This window comes from Simochromis diagramma, unplaced genomic scaffold, assembly GCF_900408965.1.
Source record: "Simochromis diagramma unplaced genomic scaffold, fSimDia1.1 OVJJ01000344.1, whole genome shotgun sequence".
Lineage (NCBI taxonomy): Eukaryota > Metazoa > Chordata > Actinopteri > Cichliformes > Cichlidae > Simochromis > Simochromis diagramma.
Window position 1 is genome coordinate 6,533,510 of NW_024387375.1, and position 17,923 is coordinate 6,551,432.

General features: G+C 45.9%; 1 protein-coding gene across 1 annotated transcript; it reads right to left on the minus strand.

Annotated features, from left to right (window-relative positions):
• Nucleotides 1-9,198: 9,198 nt before the first annotated feature.
• On the minus strand, nt 9,199-14,272 carry LOC120719962 (nascent polypeptide-associated complex subunit alpha, muscle-specific form-like). The gene is made up of 3 exons (XM_040009520.1): nt 14,253-14,272; nt 11,716-11,917; nt 9,199-11,373 (listed from the first exon to the last, which is right to left on the minus strand). The coding sequence occupies exons 1-3, from the start codon at nt 14,270-14,272 to the stop codon at nt 9,757-9,759; spliced, it is 1,839 nt and encodes a 612-aa protein (XP_039865454.1). The 3' UTR covers nt 9,199-9,756.
• Nucleotides 14,273-17,923: the final 3,651 nt, after the last annotated feature.

Below are 17,923 nucleotides of genomic sequence, written 5' to 3' on the forward strand. Positions count from 1 at the left end.
GAAAATTCAAACACGAGTAAACTGAATGAAATAACCGGGAAAGTTATCTAAATGAGCTTGTCATGAGCTGCTGGCAACAGACCAACAAAATGACCGACACAGACACAGGGGCAGCTGGATACCAATAAATAAAACAAGATGAGTCGGAAACTGCCCCCCCCCCCTTTAAAAAGGACCTTTTCAACATTTTCATTTTATACATGTTTCCCTGAAGCAGTATTGTTTGGAAACACTAGAGATTTTGTTCCAGTCCATTGCTATTGCTATATATATTTTATCTATATATTTATCTATGACGCTAGATCAAACGAATCAATTAGCTAAACTAAAGTCATAATGCCATGGTGACCTGTAATATTTGGCTTCAAAATTCAAACATAACACAATTACCAAAGGCCTTCGAAACATGGTGTCTAACCAGATACTTGCTGAGAACAACATTGCCTTGGCCCTGGTGTGGGTCAGTAGATGTTTTAAATTGCAGTCTCAGATAAATGAGAATTTGGCTCCCTGGCACTTTCATCTCGCATGATGGCATTTGGCTGATAGTTCTTAAACCGTGATGGTGTTGACTTCATCAATTCAGGAGCCAGACAAAACAAGTTCCATAACACAAGCATCTTGTCTGGCTTCAGAAACAGATTGTGGCGATCGTGGCCCAAGAGTTGGGAGTTCGCCTTGTAATCGGAAGGTTGCCGGTTCAAGCCCCGGCTTGGACAGTCTCAGTCGTTGTGTCCTTGGGCAAGACACTTCACCTGTTGCCTACTGGTGGTGGTCAGAGGGCCCGGTGTCGCCAGTGTCCGGCAGCCTCGCCTTTGTCAATGCGCCCCAGGGCAGCTGTGGCTACAATGTAGCTTGCCATCACCAGTGTGTGTGAATGGGTGGATGACTGGATGTGTAAAGCGCCTTGGGGTCCTTAGGGACTAGTAAAAGCGCTATACAAATAAAGGCCATTTACCATTTTACTGGGCTAGTCCTGAGAACACTGGCTGATACCTGTAACCTTCCTTGCCCTGGGGTCCGTTCTTCGTACCTCGCTTACTACATCCAAGATCAAATGACACATCCAAGATCAAATCATCGCGCCAACTTTGAGCTCGCTATTCCGGTTCTCCGAACACACCTGTTGTTGACGATTAGTACAGCTGGATGAAGTAATGTGAGATCATTGGGTGGCTTAAAAGGGGCTACGCATCAATAGTAGAAACATTGATCGGCAACCCTTTGATTGGTCGGCGAAAATGTCGAAGGAGCACGCTCAGTATTTTTCGGCAGCAGAGCAAGAACTCTTGATTGAGGGATTTCAGGAGTTTCAGAGTTTAATTAAAACGCAAGGGAACACTGCAAAGGCTGCAAAAGCAAGGAGAGAGGGCTGGCAGAAAGTTGCTGACAAATTAAACTCGTAAATAATTTATTATATTATATTACATTATATCATATTATATTATATTATATCATATTATATTATATTACATTATATCCTCCTTCACATTAGAGCCACAACAGGACCCACTAGAACATGGGAACAAGTAAAAGTGAAATATAAGAATATTCTACAGAATGGTAATATCTATCACTTATATTGCTTTTAGTCTCTTGAAAAGAGACCCTGAAATAATCTGTTTGTTTGTTTATAACAGCAACCAAGAAAAGGGCAGAGCAAAAAAAAGACAGGTGGTGGTCCTGCACCCCCTCGTCACACCCCGGCAGAGGAGCTGGCCCTAGGGTTGAATGCCACCAGACCCATTGTTGAGGGCATCCCTGGGGGAAGCTCTTCCTTAGACCAGCAGCCGGGGTGCAGTAGCAGCAGCACCTTCATAACTGGTAAATGAGCTCATAATTCTATTTGTACAATGTAAAATATTTGGTTGTTGCCTTAATTAAAATGCTTTTTGTACTTTGACATTTATTGACATTGTGGGGTTTTTTGTGTGTAGTTTTACATAACACTCCTGGGAGATTATATATATATATATATATATATATATATATATATATACATATATATATATATATATATATATATATATATATATATATATATATATATACATATATATATAAAATCTTTTTTTTAATTATTTAGACCAATAGGCTGTACCACATCCCTTTGTAACACCATTTTGTTTCCATTGCACAGGACAGTGAAGCAACCCTGTCAGATGACTGTGGTTTGGAGGAAGTCCCTGTAAGTGCATGCATAATTTGGCCTGAATTTGTATCTACTTGTGTACTTCTATGTGTTTCTGACTGCAGTATGATTTGCAGGCAAAGAGGCCGGCAGAGAGGCCTGATACAGAGGTGGGCAGTCTTGTAATTAATTTTACATTTTACTTCCTATATGACATGTATTGACCGTTAAATGTTGTCTCTACAATTGAAACAGGGTGAATGGTGGTCAGGGAACGGTGTCATGAAGTACTGCCTGCATGCATAACCCCTGTCTCCAAGGAGAATCCCATTGTAGGCCCCTGTGTAATGGAGAAATGCTGTTATGTTAGGCCCAAAATAAGTATGAAATATCAAAATAAGTCTCTTTTTCTTACCATGCTCAAATAATGTGCATAACCCTGACTCTGAAAATTCTTGAGTCATGCACTGATCCGGGCCATTTAGCTTCCACATTTGTGATATGCCACATAGAGTCACACACCATCTAAGAGATTTCATTATATGTGAACACACTCCTTTTCATTATATATTACCATCTAAAATATTAGTATTACTCACCTGCACATTTATACTGTGAACCCCCTTTCAATTGACAAAATCCCCTTCATTGGGGCCTGGGGGGGCCTTGATCGCAATGTGTGCGCAGTCTATGGTAACAATCACATTAGGGAAGCCTGCAGACAATCGAGCTACAGTTACAGACATAGGTCATGATTGCATCACATTCATTATCGAATTTAATGTACCTGCAATAGAAAAAAAGCCCTGTTTGACAACCTGTGGTCTTAAGTGGCTTGGAAAAACCACAAGCACACCCAGGAAATGCTTGAGTGCCAGGTATACTTTGCGAATGGAACGGCAGACAGCACTTTTGCCAATGTTCTCTGCGTCTCCAACAGCATACTGAAATGTGCCACTTGCAAAGAAACGCAAGGCAATGCACACAGTTTGTGCAGTTGTTAATGCCCGACTACGGTGAGTGGAACTCTTAACATAGGGATCCAACAAGTTGGTTAAGTAAATAATACCCTCACGGGAAAATTGATATCTCTCTATGAGCACACTGTCGCGCTGAGCTAAAGGATCCTGTCTATACCGCAATATACGCTGAATTCTGAAAACTCTCCTTATCAATCTTGCACCTTCCGCAATGGGTTGCTCGCGTACAAACGGACAGGACACGGCTGCGACAGACTTCCCAAATCCACCTTCGCTTTTATAGCCGTGGTCTCTCATCTTGATTACACGAAGTAATTTACTATTACTACTCTAAAATATGAATTACATCTGAAATAATCAAATACATGAAATAGAATGATTAATAGTACATTTCCCTTTTTTTAGGAAATGACCTGTATGTATCTGTATGAAATCAATAAAAGAATCAAATACTGCATTATCTTTAGTTACATTGATAATATTTATTTATGGAAAAACAGTGGAAAAATATCGCTGTTGCTTTCGTATAAATGAAGCGGACATACCTGAGTGGCCGCGATCTAATCCTGTTTACATAAAGTAAGCCTGCTCCCGAGCAGGTTTACGCTTACGGATCTGTTGCGATGACAGCAAGTCCCGGATGAGCTTCGGAGAACCGAACGATCGAAGATCACGCAAAATCGTCAACAATCAAATCCAGCTAACTTACTTAGCGAGGTACGAAGAACGGACCCCTGGCCTAGTTTCTCAAGTTGTATGTAGCATAACGAGGCCAGAAGTCATAGTCAAGTTGGGGGTGTTTGTCAGGTTTAAAGCCACAAAATACAGTCAAGGAAAAGGATCAACACATGATTAAATAATCAAAGGCTTAGTGATGTTTGGAGGCCATTGCTTGGTGTGGAAGAGGAAATGGAGAGCTGCAAACTGAATCCTTTTGAGAATTTTATAAACCTCATATTGTCACGGTCCTGGGTCTCCTGACCCAGCGTTTTTAGTTCTTTGTGATGTTTGTATTATTGTACTTGTGTGAGTTATTCTATGGTTTCTAGTTTCGATCCCTTGCCCTTCATGTTTCTCTGTGTCCCCTCTGTTCTGTGTAAGTCTGTGTCTGCATGTTTGAGTTCCCCTCTGTGTCTTTCGGTTCTTAGAGTCCTCTGCCTTATGGTTTATGTCTCTGTGTTTCTTAGTTGCTGTCTCCACTGTGTCAAGTTCGCGTCTCTGTGTGATCCTTCCTGTTTTACTTTGAAGGTCCGTGTCTTATGTGAATGTGTCCTGCTTTGCTTGTCTCGTCAGTCCTGATTTCTCCCAGCTGTGCCCTCCTGTGTCTCATTCCCCTCGTTACTCCCCAGTGTATTTAAACCCTGTGTTTCTCTGAGTCAGTTTCGCGTCGTCCCTCATGCTGTGTGGATCTCCCTGTGTCTCCTTGTGAGTTTTAGTTTGTTGTTCCCAGTTTAGATTAGTTTAGTTTGTATGTTTTTTTTCACTGCCAGCAAATAAAGCTGTGTTTTGAGTTCATCCCCTGAGTCTGTGAGTCCTGCATTTTGGGTCCAACTCCTGCCTGCCGCACAGCGATTCATGACAGTACGACGTGACCAGACATGGACCCAGCAGGCTCCTCCCGGGAAAGCGATTTGGCCCGCATCTTCAGCCTGTGGGAGCGAGTTTCCCACGCCTCAGACATTAAAACAATGTCCATTGGGATAAATGCCATCGAGGCAGTTCTCAAGGGGAATCCCCATCTTCGCGAGCTCTCAGGATTTTCGGGCCTACTGTCCAATCTGCAGAAAGCCAAGGAGACAGTACAAGCTCGCGAGCTTGTCATACCGCAACAGCGACCGCCACAATCGGGAAACATTTCCACGCCACTGCCACTGAACTCCTCTCCATCTGACTGTCACTCACCCGCTGCTTTTCTCGCAGCAATGTGGTCGGAGGATCAGGAGCCGGCCGTGACCTCTCCATCGTTGCCAGTTTCCTCCATCCCCGCACCTACGGCTTCCCGAAGAAAACGGCGTTCACGCCGCCGACACCCACCGCCACAGCCAGACCCCGAGACTTTTGAGTTGCCAGCTGTGGTGAGTGGAAGGGACAATCAGGAGTTTCCTGACTCTGGGACTGTTTATTCCGGGGCTGTGTTTTTTCACTTAGCTGCCCAGCCAGGAGCGCTAGCTCCGTCTCCTGTGTCCCTGCTAGCACAGTCGTTAACTCCACCACAAGCTCCATTTTCACCCCTACCATCACTTCAGTCTCCCTCAGTTCAGTCTGCCACTCAGTTACCTCCTCAGTTGACCTTAGCTCAGTCGTCTACTCAACCACCAACTCCACTCTCACCACAACCGTCACTGCAGTCTCTAGTGCATTCTCCTGCAGCTCAGCTTTCCCCAGTGCAGTCTCCAGTGTCCCCAGTGCAGCCTCCTGCAGCTCTGCTTTCCCCAGTGCAGTCTCCAGTGTCCCCAGTGCAGCCTCCTGCAGCTCTGCTTTCCCTGGTGCAGTCTCCAGTGTCCCCGGTGCAGTCTCCAGTGTCCCCGGTGCAGTCTCCTTTAGCACAGTCATCCACTCAATCACCCGCTCCACTTTCCCCCCAACTATCACTACTACCTCTAGCTCAGTCTCCTGTGCACTCACCTCTGGTTCATTCTCCTGTGAAGTCATCATCTCCACCGCCTACTCCACTCTCACCACCACCGTTACAACAGACATCAGTTCAGTCCCCTGTGCCAGTGCAGACGCCCTCAGTTCAGTCTCCCGTGCAGTTATCTACTTCACCACCATTAGAAGCTCAGCTCCCCGTGTCTCCAGTAGCTCAGCTCCCCGTGTCTCCAGTAGCTCAGCTCCCCGTGTCTCCAGTAGCTCAGCTCCCCATGTCTCCAGTAGCTCAGCTCCCCGTGTCTCCAGTAGCTCAGCTCGCACCTGAACCATTGGCCCAGTTCCCCATAGCAGTGCAGTTTTCTAGCCAGCTTAACATTGAGCCAGGGGTCCCAATTCTCTCTGGCTCTACATCAGCTCCTGCTGGAAGCTCGGATGAGCTCATCCAGGACTCCGCGGCTCCCGCGCCGCCATCTACCTCGTCCGCTGGGGGTTCCAGTGAGTCCGGCCAGCACCCCCGTCTCCGCTGGAGGGTCCGAGGGGCCCGTTCAGCCTCCGTGTCTCCACCCACGCCGTCGCCTGGTCCAGCTCCAGCATCATCAGCTTCGGCGTCGCCTGGTCCAACCGCCGCTTCGGCTTCGTCGGCATCGCCTGGTCCAACCTCCTCCAAGTCTTCATCCTCGTCTGGTCCGGCCTCCTCCGAGTCTTCATCCCCGTCTGGTCCTGCCTCGCCTGGTCCTGTGCCCACCGGGGCCTCGGCCAGTACGCCTGACACTTAGGAGCCGTCGCTTTCCACGCGGCCGGCCCCCTGAACAGCTCCGTCGTCTCCTTCGCCGCCGCTGCTGCCTTCCGCGCGGCCGGCCCCCTGAACTGCCCTGTGTTTGGGCTGTTTTCTTGGGCTCCGGTGTTTGCTGTGCTCTGCTTTTGTTTTCTGTTCCGGGCCCTCCGTCCTGGGCCCCCGCCGCCCGCCCTGGGTTGTTTTCTGTTTGGTTTTGTTTTTCTGTGTTTGGGTTGTCTGGGGCCAGCCCTTGAGGGGGGGGGGGGGGGTACTGTCACGGTCCTGGGTCTCCTGACCCAGCGTTTTTAGTTCTTTGTGATGTTTGTATTATTGTACTTGTGTGAGTTATTCTATGGTTTCTAGTTTCGATCCCTTGCCCTTCATGTTTCTCTGTGTCCCCTCTGTTCTGTGTAAGTCTGTGTCTGCATGTTTGAGTTCCCCTCTGTGTCTTTCGGTTCTTAGAGTCCTCTGCCTTATGGTTTATGTCTCTGTGTTTCTTAGTTGCTGTCTCCACTGTGTCAAGTTCGCGTCTCTGTGTGATCCTTCCTGTTTTACTTTCAAGGTCCGTGTCTTATGTGAATGTGTCCTGCTTTGCTTGTCTCATCAGTCCTGATTTCTCCCAGCTGTGCCCTCCTGTGTCTCATTCCCCTCGTTACTCCCCAGTGTATTTAAACCCTGTGTTTCTCTGAGTCGGTGTCGTGTTGTCCCTCATGCTGTGTGGATCTCCCTGTGTCTCCTTGTGAGTTTTAGTTTGTTGTTCCCAGTTTAGATTAGTTTAGTTTGTATGTGGGTTTTTTTTGTTTTTTTTTTTCCCTGCCAGCAAATAAAGCTGTGTTTTGAGTTCATCCCCTGAGTCTGTGAGTCCTGCATTTTGGGTCCAACTCCTGCCTGCCGCACAGCGATTCATGACACATATACTGTATATTAAGACTGCTGACTGGTTGCCTGTCCCCTTAATCCCGGTAATGATCTTTATTAATTCCTGCACATCCGTCATGCCTTTTTACTGACATTTGAGCTCCAGGCACTGATATTGTATTAGTTATTGAATATCAGTGCCTTTACCCTTTAATATCCTTGATCCCCAGTTTTCCCAGAAAATAAAGAAATTACAAAACAGCTTGTAAAACATTTCCAGGGCAATCATTTTTAAATTCAAAATAAGAAAGACTTGATTTTCACAGTGTACAACTTTGAGGGAGTATATTATTGATTTAGAGAAATACCATGAACCTGGTATTCATTCGTGGAAGCTGGAACTTTCCATTTAATGCCATTCTGAAGTTATGGAAAGACAAGCTCCTATAAACAAAGTCAAAAGGCTTTTACTCTGAAATGCAAAACGAGATTGATTTGAGATTGAGATGTTACCACTGTAGAGGTTGTGTATGGTTTGCATGAACTCCAATAACTTAGTGGAAACAGTAATTGTGCTGTTAACAGCATCCGCGTTTAATTATTAAAAGTACCAAATAAACAATTATAATTACGATATTGATGTGAAATTATCCCGTGGAAACAGCAATTTTCATTTTTAAAACATTCTGAAATAATTGAAAGAGTATATCACATATGGGCAAATTCGATGGGCCATTAATTTGAAATGCAAAATCAGACCAACTTGAAATTTACATGGTTTTGCTGTCGAGTTGGATACTGTTGATCTAAAGTGGAATTATCCTGTGGAAACAGCATATTTCAATTTAAGAGCATTTTGAAATCGTTAAAAAGAGTATATCTGGTATGGTCAATTTGAAAAGTCTTTTATACTGGAAAGCAAAATCAGCCTGACTCGAAATTGATATGGTATCACTGTGGGGTTGGATACTATTGATCTAACATGGATTCATCCTGTGGAAACAGCAAATTTCAATTTAAGAGCATTTTGAAATAGTTAAAAGAGTAGGTCATCTACGGGCAATTTGAAAAGGCTTTTTTTTTGGAAGGCAAAATCAGAGTGACTTGATCTTGACATGGTATCACTGTGGGGTTGGATACTGTTGATCTAAAGTGGAATTATCCTGTGGAAACATGAACTTTTCATTTAAGAGCATTTTGAATCTGTTAAATGAGTAAGTCATATATGGGGAGTTTCAATGGGCCATTACTTTGAAAAGCAAAATCAGAATGACTTGAAATTCATATGGTAACATTGCAAGGTTGGATACTATTGATCTAAAGTGGAATTATCCTGTGGAAACAGAAATTTTCAATTTTAGAGCATTTTGAATTCGTTCCAAGGGTAAGTCATATATGGGCAATTTGAAAAGGCTTTTATTTTGGAAGGCAAAATCAGACTGACTTGATATTGACATGGTATCACTGTGGGGTTGGATACTCTTGATCTAGAAAATCCTGAGCATTTTCTGGCAGATGTTGAAGGACCTTAGTCGCCTCAAAAAATAGAGACGACTCTGGCCCTTTCTGTAAAGTGCTGTGGTGTTTTTAGCCCAGTCCAGTTTATTGTCAATGTGTACTCCAAGGTATTTATAGTCCTCCACAATGTCAACACTGACCCCCTGGATTGAAACAGGGGTCAAGTGTTTCCTGGTCTTCCTGAAGTCCACTATCAATTCCTTGGTCTTTGCCATGTTGAGCTGCAGATGATTCTGCTCACACCATGTGACAAAGGAGTCGACCACAGCCCGGTACTCTGTCTCATCATCCCTGCTGATGCATCCAACCACCGCGGAGTCATCAGAAAACTTCTGAAGATGGCAGGTCTCTGTGCAGTGGCTGAAATCTGTGGTGTAGAGGGTGAAGAGGAAGGGAGAGAGGACAGTCCCCTGTGGTGCCCCTATGTTGCTGATTTATTCCCACTTTTAAGTAGGGCTGTCAGCTGTCAAAGTCATCCTCGACAATGTAGGCAACATAAACTAGAACCATTTACTCATTTATTTTCTTTAAGTGCATTTCAGAGGGTGTACTTTTTAAGAGGCTCTGCAATGTACTCAAAGAGTAAAGAAGTTTAATCAGCTTAATACTTCAACTTTTACTGGAGTATTTCTTAACACTAATAACTGTATGACTTGTACCTAATAGCTGTGCTTTTGCCACCTCTGATCACACCAGATATGCAAGTGGATGAGATCATTAGACCTGTAGTCAAGACTGCCTAAACCAAGATCAAGACAATACCAAGATCAGGACAGACCGAGTCAAGACCAAGACAAAGTCGAGACAAGACCGAGACAAAAAACAAGGAGCACAAGAGTCCAAATACACTAGAAAACAGTTCAAGAACACAGGAAAACAGATCAAGAACAAACCCAAATTAGAGCTCAACAAGAGTCCGAGAAAAGTTCAGGGGGTCGACCCGGGGGTCGACAACACAAAGACCAAGACAGTTCTGGGGGCCGACCGTGCACACTGCAACGGCGGCGGAGCAGGCAAAACCAATCAGGAGGCCGACCACTTGGAAGGCAGTGGCGGCCACTGAGCAGGTCCGGAGGTCGGCCGCGATGCCAGCGGCGGCAACGAACTCTTTCCGGAGGCTGTCCCCGAAGGCCATGATGCCAACTTAGAGGCCCGGAAAACGGCCGGCAGAGGCGAGGCAGAATGGGTCGAGCTGGCTCTGACGGCGGTGTGGCAACCGCAGGACCAGACGAGGCAGGACCAGACGAAGACGAAGGCGGCGTCACGGAGGCAGGACCAGACAAAGACGAAGTCATGGAAGCTGGACCAGACGAAGACGGCGTCACGGAAGCTGGACCAGATGAAGACGAAGACGGCGTCACGGAAGCTGGACCAGACGAGGACGGCGTCACGGAAGCTGGACCAGACGAAGACGAAGGCGGCGTCACAGAAGCTGGACCAGGTGTGGATGAAGGCACGGAGGCTGGACCAGGCGTGGATGAAGGCACGGAGGCTGGACCTGACGGCAGCGGGACGGCTGCGGAACCTGACGGCAGCGGGACGGCTGCGGAACCAGACAGTGGTGATGCTGCAGGAGGTGATGTGAATGCAGGCAACGGTGTAGAAGTCACAGGGGATGATTCAGCAGGTGGTGGCTGAACAAACTTCCCCGGACCGTCAGCAGACGTGAGAATGTGCTTGCTGGGTCCTCCAGGACCCCCAGCAGACGAGGCGTGGTGCTGGGTGGGCTCCTCAGACCCACCAGCTGACTTGGCTTGAAGCTGGAAGGGCGACTCGGGCCCTCCAGCAGACGACACTCGAGGCTGGACGGGCGACTCGGGCCCTCCAGCAGACGAAACTTGAGGCTGGCTGGGTTCTCCCGAACCCCCAGCAGACGAAACTTGAGGCAGGATGGGCTCCTCAGGCCCTCCAGCCGATGAGGCAGGACGCTGGCTGGGTTCACCTGAACCCCCAGCTAACGTGGCTTGAGACTGGACGGGCTCCTCTGGCCCTCCAGTGGAAACAGACACTGAAGCAGCCGGTACGCAGACCTCTGCCAGTGTGGACACTGGCTGGAACTGAGCAGCACAGTGGCTAGACTCAGGCAGCAACAGTGGGACGCAGTCCTCAGACTGCTGAAAGTCTTCCCCAAGACACTCAGCAGAGGATGAAGGCGGACGGGTGAACTCACTTGAACTCTCAGGGGGGGCTGAGAGCCGAGACTGTTCTGGTGAGTTCTCCAGGTGAGCTGCTGGCACTGGCGTCTTGACCTCTAGGGGTCCAGAGTTGGCTGGTGAGCGACACCCAGCCTCTGGGGAGGCCCTACAGGGAGCAATTGTCTCAGAGATGGCCAGCTTAAGAGAACCAGCAAAAGTTTGTATGAAGCGTGTTCCCTGCTTGTAATGCGGCGGTGAGGATGAAGACTGAACTGAGGGCAGCGTGGCTGCTGACTGAACTGAGGGCAGCGTGGCAGCTGACTGAACTGAGGGCAGCGGGCCTGCTGACTGAACTGAGGGCAGCGGGCCTGCCGACTGAACCGTTAACTGAATTGCAGACCCAACGTTAAACTGTGGTGAAAGTGTGGATGGGAGAACATGATCAGGAAAAACTGTTTCGGTGAGGTTTACAACTTCCCCTGAACGAATCAGTGCAGGTGAAAAAGGGTCCCAAACATTTCCATTCTCTAAATTCATAATACCAGGCTTGGAAACAGAATGGAAACAGTCATTAACACAGAGCGTGGGCTTAGGAGAAACAGTCTTTGAAGCAGTGGCCATGGGTGAGACAGAAAAATTATTGTTATCTTCAGAAGACACACAAAAAATAGCTCCAGAAAACACAGTCACAGAGTCTGACGCAGCAGAAAAAGTGTCCCTTTCACTCACCACAGCCGATTGTTTACATGTCCCGACATCCGGCTGTGGGGTGCCACGCCAACGGCGCAAACGTCGCTTCTTTCTTGGAGACGGCTCCGACAGGCCGGGTAATCCCTTGTCCGGCGGTTCGGATGGCACATCCTCCGTTGAAGCGAGCAGGCGAGCGGTAGCGGCGGGGGGGGTGTAGGTGAAGCTCGTGGAGAACGAAATTCTGCACGAGCGGATGCAGAGAGCCCAATAGCCAGGGATAACCGGAAATAAGGTGTTGTAGGTTGGCTTCCACAGAGTAAAGAGAGGCTTCTCCCTATGGAAGCCCGTTTCCGCCACTAAAAAAAAAAAAAAAGGATCCATAACTCAAAATTTCGAGTTATTTTCTCGAAATTTCGAGTTATTTTTTCGAAATTTCGACATATTAACTCAAAATTTTGAGAAAAGCAACTCGAAATTTCGAGTTAGCGCTGCCAATCAGTAATCTACGTGAATGACGTCATTTCCATGTTACCCGGAAGCTGAAGCCCTCAGCTACAAATGCTACAGCTAAGCTACCGGTATTACATCCAGTCGTGAATGCACAGGTTGCTGAGTGTTTTCAGCCTGGCTTCACAAATGATGAAATCCCTGTGTTATTAGCTGAATCACATGGTGTTACTATCAGCAAACATACTTTAATTTGTTGGGATCCGTTTTTGAGTGCGCGGTCCTGCGCCATATGCTTCCGGGTAACAAGAAAGCGACCTCATTCACGTATATTTTTGATTGGCAGAGCTAACTCGAAATTTTGAGAAAAGTAACTCGAAATTTCGAGTTATATTTCTCGAAATTTCGAGATAATAACTCGAAATTTCGAGAAAATAACTCGAAATTTCGAGTTATGGATACTAGCTTTTTTTTTTTTTTAGTGGCGGAAACGGGCTTCCATATCTCCCTCATGCTCTAACCACTGGTAAATTTATTTAGAAGCAGAGTCGATAATGGCCTCCTGAAGCTCCCTGGGTGGGGTGACTGCCGCTGGATCCATATCTGGCTGGTCCGTACTGTCACGGCGAGTGAGAAGAGCCGTGTGGAAGAAATGAAGGAGGATCCAAACGCAGGTAGTCGTGAAGGTGTGAAGGTGGTTTATTGAATAAACGGCAAAGGGAAAATGGCAAATGAAGACAAACTAAACTATACTGGAAAACAACTAAACTACAGCGCAGAAACCAGAACACGAACATGAAGGAGGGCGAGCAGAGGCAGACGATGGTAGACAGCAGGGAACACATGGATGAAACATGGTGAATACACAGACGGGCCAGCAACTACAAAGACAGAAGACGCGACTTAAATGCACACAGAGAAACACAGGGAGATTACACACAGGAGGGGGACACAGCTGGGAGTAATCAACGAGACGAGAGGTAAAACTGAACACACTCACATGAGACGCGGACCTTCACAATAAAACAGGAACAAGAAACCATCACACAAAGACGCAGACTCGACACTGAGAGACAGACAAAAAATGACACATGGAACTAAACTAAACCTGCAAAAACATGACAACTCAAAATACTGGGTCAAACTGACCCAGAACCGTGACAGGGAGACTGCTCCTGCTCAACGTTGTTCATATGAACACTAGTTGTAGGAGCCTCGGCTGTTTCAGAGGGTGACTGTTTGTTTCTTTCCTCACTTTCACGTGTCAAATTTAATTTTTCATGAATTCTTTCGTGAACTCTGGATGTGCCATTTTCTGCTTCTCCTATATTAATGTTAATATTAATGTTGTATGGTTCAGTAAGGAGGATGGTCAACAGTTCATTTTCATTGGTGTTTACGGAAATGCTGGTTGTACAAACCTCAGCTGTTTCAGAAGTGGGAGACAGTTCACTAGATTCACTCGTGGGTGAGGTAAATGGTGCTCGACCAATATTAAGGATTTGGCCAGTGACATAAGTTACTCCTCGGCCGATAGACTCAACTGGAGCCCTAATAAAGGAAGAAAGAGCTAAAAGGCTTGTTTGAAATCGGGAAAAAATAGTTTCTCCTTCCTCTCTTTGAAGATTTCCTCTAACAACATTATCATTCTCCTCAGATCCATCAACATCACTGCTTTTAGGAACCTTTGTTGTTTCAGAGGTGTCTAGCTGGTCATCACCGGAATCAAACATCGGTAAAACAAGTCCATCGTACGGTGTACATTTTAGGACATCGTCAGGTCTCAGGAAAAAAGTCGTCAGGTATCAGTCTCAGACAAAAAAATGTCAGGTCTATATTCTACTCAATAAAGTTCATCTTATCTTATTCTGTTTTCATTGCACCATTCTCTTTACACACTATAACGTACACGGCAATTTATTGTCTGTGCTTAGGTTTTCCTATAAGGTTTTTGTAATTAATTTTAAAAAAATTATATTATTTTTTTGGCTTTAGTGGATTCCCGCTCAGGTAACTCGGCCATTATGCACTACTCGGTAAACAAAATGGCTGAACAGTCTCTTAAATGTCTGAACATGAGCTAGTCATACCATGTTACATAATATTCATGTGCAGTGTAGCAAGCTCACCTTATAGGGGTGTAAAACATGAGGCGTATGAGGTGATTGTTTAAATTACAGGAGTAGATGCCTGCAGTTGAAACGGTTTTCTGATCTGAACGTGAACCTACTGGTCACGTTTACGGTAATGTTACCAGATATGCATTGTACTATAGGAAAACGGTGGTGGATTAGTGTGCAAAAAGCCCCCAAAAGAAACACACAGCTTCTTTAGCTCAAACACTGTCTGATCTCTTAGATACTGTGCTGTTCCATCTAGTTATTGGTTACTGAGAAATGTTAGGTTATTAATTAATTAAGACAGTGCAGCTGTTCAGATCAGATGGTGAAGTAGGAAAATGCAGAACATGTTACTATAGCTGAATGCTGTGTAAAATACTAGTAATAAATCTAACTCCCATTTATGGCTTTTACTACTGTGGGGCTAAATAAAAAAATTACAGACATAATGAAATCTGCTACAATTACAAAGCTTAAGTTTAAAACAATTATTATATATTAAGCATTTTTTTGCTCTTTTTTTAAATTCTTTTTGCTAATAATGGACTCAATTTTATTATCAAGTTCAAAGACCTATTAAACTTTTAAACCATTAAATCCAGGAAATTAGATGCCTGTAAATGTACGAGACCCTCTTTATGGCTAGTATCCCCAAATATTTAATAATCCTTTCTAAAAGTACACAAATTTTGTTCTTTTCAATTAAATAGTGCATGTTTAATGTATTCTTGAGCAGGTAAAAATTCCACTAAATTAGTTTTTGCATATTTTTAAGTATAATCACATTTTTATAGTTTGCGAGTACTTTTAATTTGGAGATTTTGCCACTTGATTTGAAGTTTGGATAGTGCTTTATAGTAATTTGTAAATGTTTTGAAGTCACCTGGCTTCTTAATAATTTAATAAAAAATTAACAGGGAGGGGCGGTAGTTACACACGCAGTAGCACAGTAACAGAGCAGGAGGGAGGGACAGAGAAAGAGAGCCAGGGACAACAACGTCACATTAGAAAGGTATAGTAATCATCCACAACTATTTTCAGTTGCGGATGATAAAGGATTCAGAAAGTTTATTCATGCAGGCCCATATGACAGATAATGTGCATCTTCTTTTTGTTTTCATATTTTAATTTATATTTGTGTTGTGGTTTGCAGTGTTTTGTGTTGTTTCACTTTAAATTTGTTTAAAAGGAAAAAGCTGAAAATTTAAAAAGTTAAAAGTTTAAATGTAAATAGTTGTTTTTTGTATTATATGATTTATTTATTACATTTTATGTGGAGAGAATAAATAAAAGTATATTTACGGTGCCCGCTAGAGACAAAGCACGTACAAACCCCAAAACACGTAAAAACTCCAAAACACATAAAAACTCTGAAGCACGTACAAAACACAACAGAAGTGCTCCAAGATGCTAGGCACAGTGTTGAGCTTCTGTTACCTAGTGGCTACAAAAGCCAGGAAGTACCAACGACCGGATTTGGTGTGTGGTAGTAACAGGTAAATGAACAGTTTTTGGAATTTTTTATGAATATATATGAGTGCTTGTGTATAAATACACAAACAATGCACATATGCTTTCAATTGTGTAAATTAAGTGATCTAGGTAGCTCTGTTTTGGAAGTTCAGTTAACGCTAGAAATGGGTTTTTGAGTTTGTACGTGCTTTGTCTCTAGGGGCCACCATATATATTTATATATAAACATATATAAATAAAACCATGTTTCTTTTTTTACATTAGTAATTCCTTTTGTGCACAATTTTATATTGTTGTTAATAATAAATTAATTAGAGCAACAAAACAACCTGAAGAGCCGGTTGGGAGCCGAAAGAGCCGGCTTTTTTTAGTGAGCCGAGCCGGTTCTCTAAAAAGAGACGAAAATTCCATCACTGGTTGTGTAATTTGCTGGAATTGATATGATCAAAAATGAACTGAGTTGTTTCGTATTCTATATAAATTGTACATCTAATTAATAACAAGGCTTCCATCCATCCATCTTCATCCGCTTTGTCCGGGGCCGGGTCGCGGGGGCAGCAGCCTAAGCAAAGAGGCCCAGACCTCCCTCTCCCCAGCCACCTCCTCCAGCTTATCCGGGGAAATACCAAGGCGTTCCCAGGCCAGCCGAGAGATATAATCTCTCCAGCGTGTCCTGGGTCTGCCCCGGGGCCTCCTCCCGGTGGGACATGCCTGGAACACCTCACCCAGGAGGCGCCCAGGGGGCATCCTTGTCAGATGCCCGAACCACCTCAGCTGGCTCCTTTCGATGTGGAGCAGCAGCTGCTCTACTCTGAGCCCCTCCCGGATGGCCGAACTTCTCACCCTATCTCTAAGGGAGAGGCCAGCCACCCTTCGGAGGAAGCTCATTTCTGCCGCTTGTATCCGCGATCTCGTTCTTTCGGTCACTACCCACAGCTCGTGGCCATAGGTGAGGGTAGGGACGTAGATCGACCGGTAAATTGAGAGCTTCGCTTTTACACTCAGCTCCCTCTTCACCACGACGGACCGGTGCAGCGTCCGCATTACTGCAGCTGCAGCCCCAATCCGTCTGTCGATCTCCGGCTCCCTTCTCCCATCACTCGCGAACAAGACCCCGAGATACTTGAACTCCTCCACTTGGGGCAGGAACTCATCCCCGACCCGGAGTGGGCACTCCACCCTTTTCCGGCTGAGAACCATGGCCTCAGATTTGGAGGTGCTGATCCTCATTCCCGCTGCTTCACACTCGGCTGCGAACCGCTCCAGTGCGAGCTGGAGGCCCTCACCCGATGAAGCCAACAGAACCACATCATCTGCAAAAATCAGAGATAAGATTCTGAGGCCACCAAAGCGAAAGCCCTCCGCCACTTGGCTGCGCCTAGAAATCCTGTCCATAAAAATTATGAACAGAACCGGAGACAAAAGGGCAGCCCTGGCGGAGCCCATCACCCACCGGGAACCAGTCCGACTTATTGCCGGCAATGCGAACCAAGCTCTTGCAACGGTTGTATAGGGATCGAATGGCCCATAGCAATGGGCCAGACACCCCATATTCCCGCAACACCTCCCACAGGACACCCCTAGGGACATGGTCGAATGCCTTCTCCAAGTCCACAAAACACATGTAGACTGGTTGGGCAAACTCCCATGCACCCTCAAGTATCCTGGAGAGGATAAAGAGCTGGTCCAGTGTTCCGCGACCAGGACGAAAACCGCATTGTTCCTCCTGTATCCGAGGTTCGACTAACGGACGAACTCTTCTTTCCAGCACCCTGGCATAGACTTTCCCAGGGAGGCTGGGGAGTGTGATCCCCCTGTAGTTGGAACACACCCTCCGGTCCCCTTTCTTGAAGATGGGGACCACCACCCCGGTCTGCCAGTCCACAGGTACTGCCCCTGATCTCCACGCAACATTGCAGAGGCGTGTCAACCAGGACAGCCCTACAACGTCCAGAGCCTTCAGGAACTCGGGGCGGACCTCATCAACACCAGGGGCTCTGCCACCAAGGAGTTGTTTAACTGCCTCAGTGACCTCGCCCCCGGAAATTGGCGGGTCATTCCCCTCATCCCCAGACTCTGCTTCCTCCTCGGAAGACGTGTCAGTGGGATTAAGGAGGTCCTCGAAGTATTCCTTCCACCGCCTGACAATTTTCTCAGTCGACGTCAGCAGCGCTCCGCCAGCACTATACGCAGTGCAGGTAGAGCAC

Bases quoted from the DNA above. Each gene is read 5' to 3' on its own strand.
- LOC120719962 (XM_040009520.1), bottom strand. From the start codon at position 14,272: ATGTTTTACACCCCTATAAG. The intron at 11,918-14,252 runs GTGAGCTTGCTA...CCGCTCGTGCAG, and splicing joins ATGTTTTACACCCCTATAAG to AATTTCGTTCTCCACGAGCT. The intron at 11,374-11,715 runs GTGAGTGAAAGG...TCTGCAATTCAG, and splicing joins CATGTAAACAATCGGCTGTG to TTAACGGTTCAGTCGGCAGG.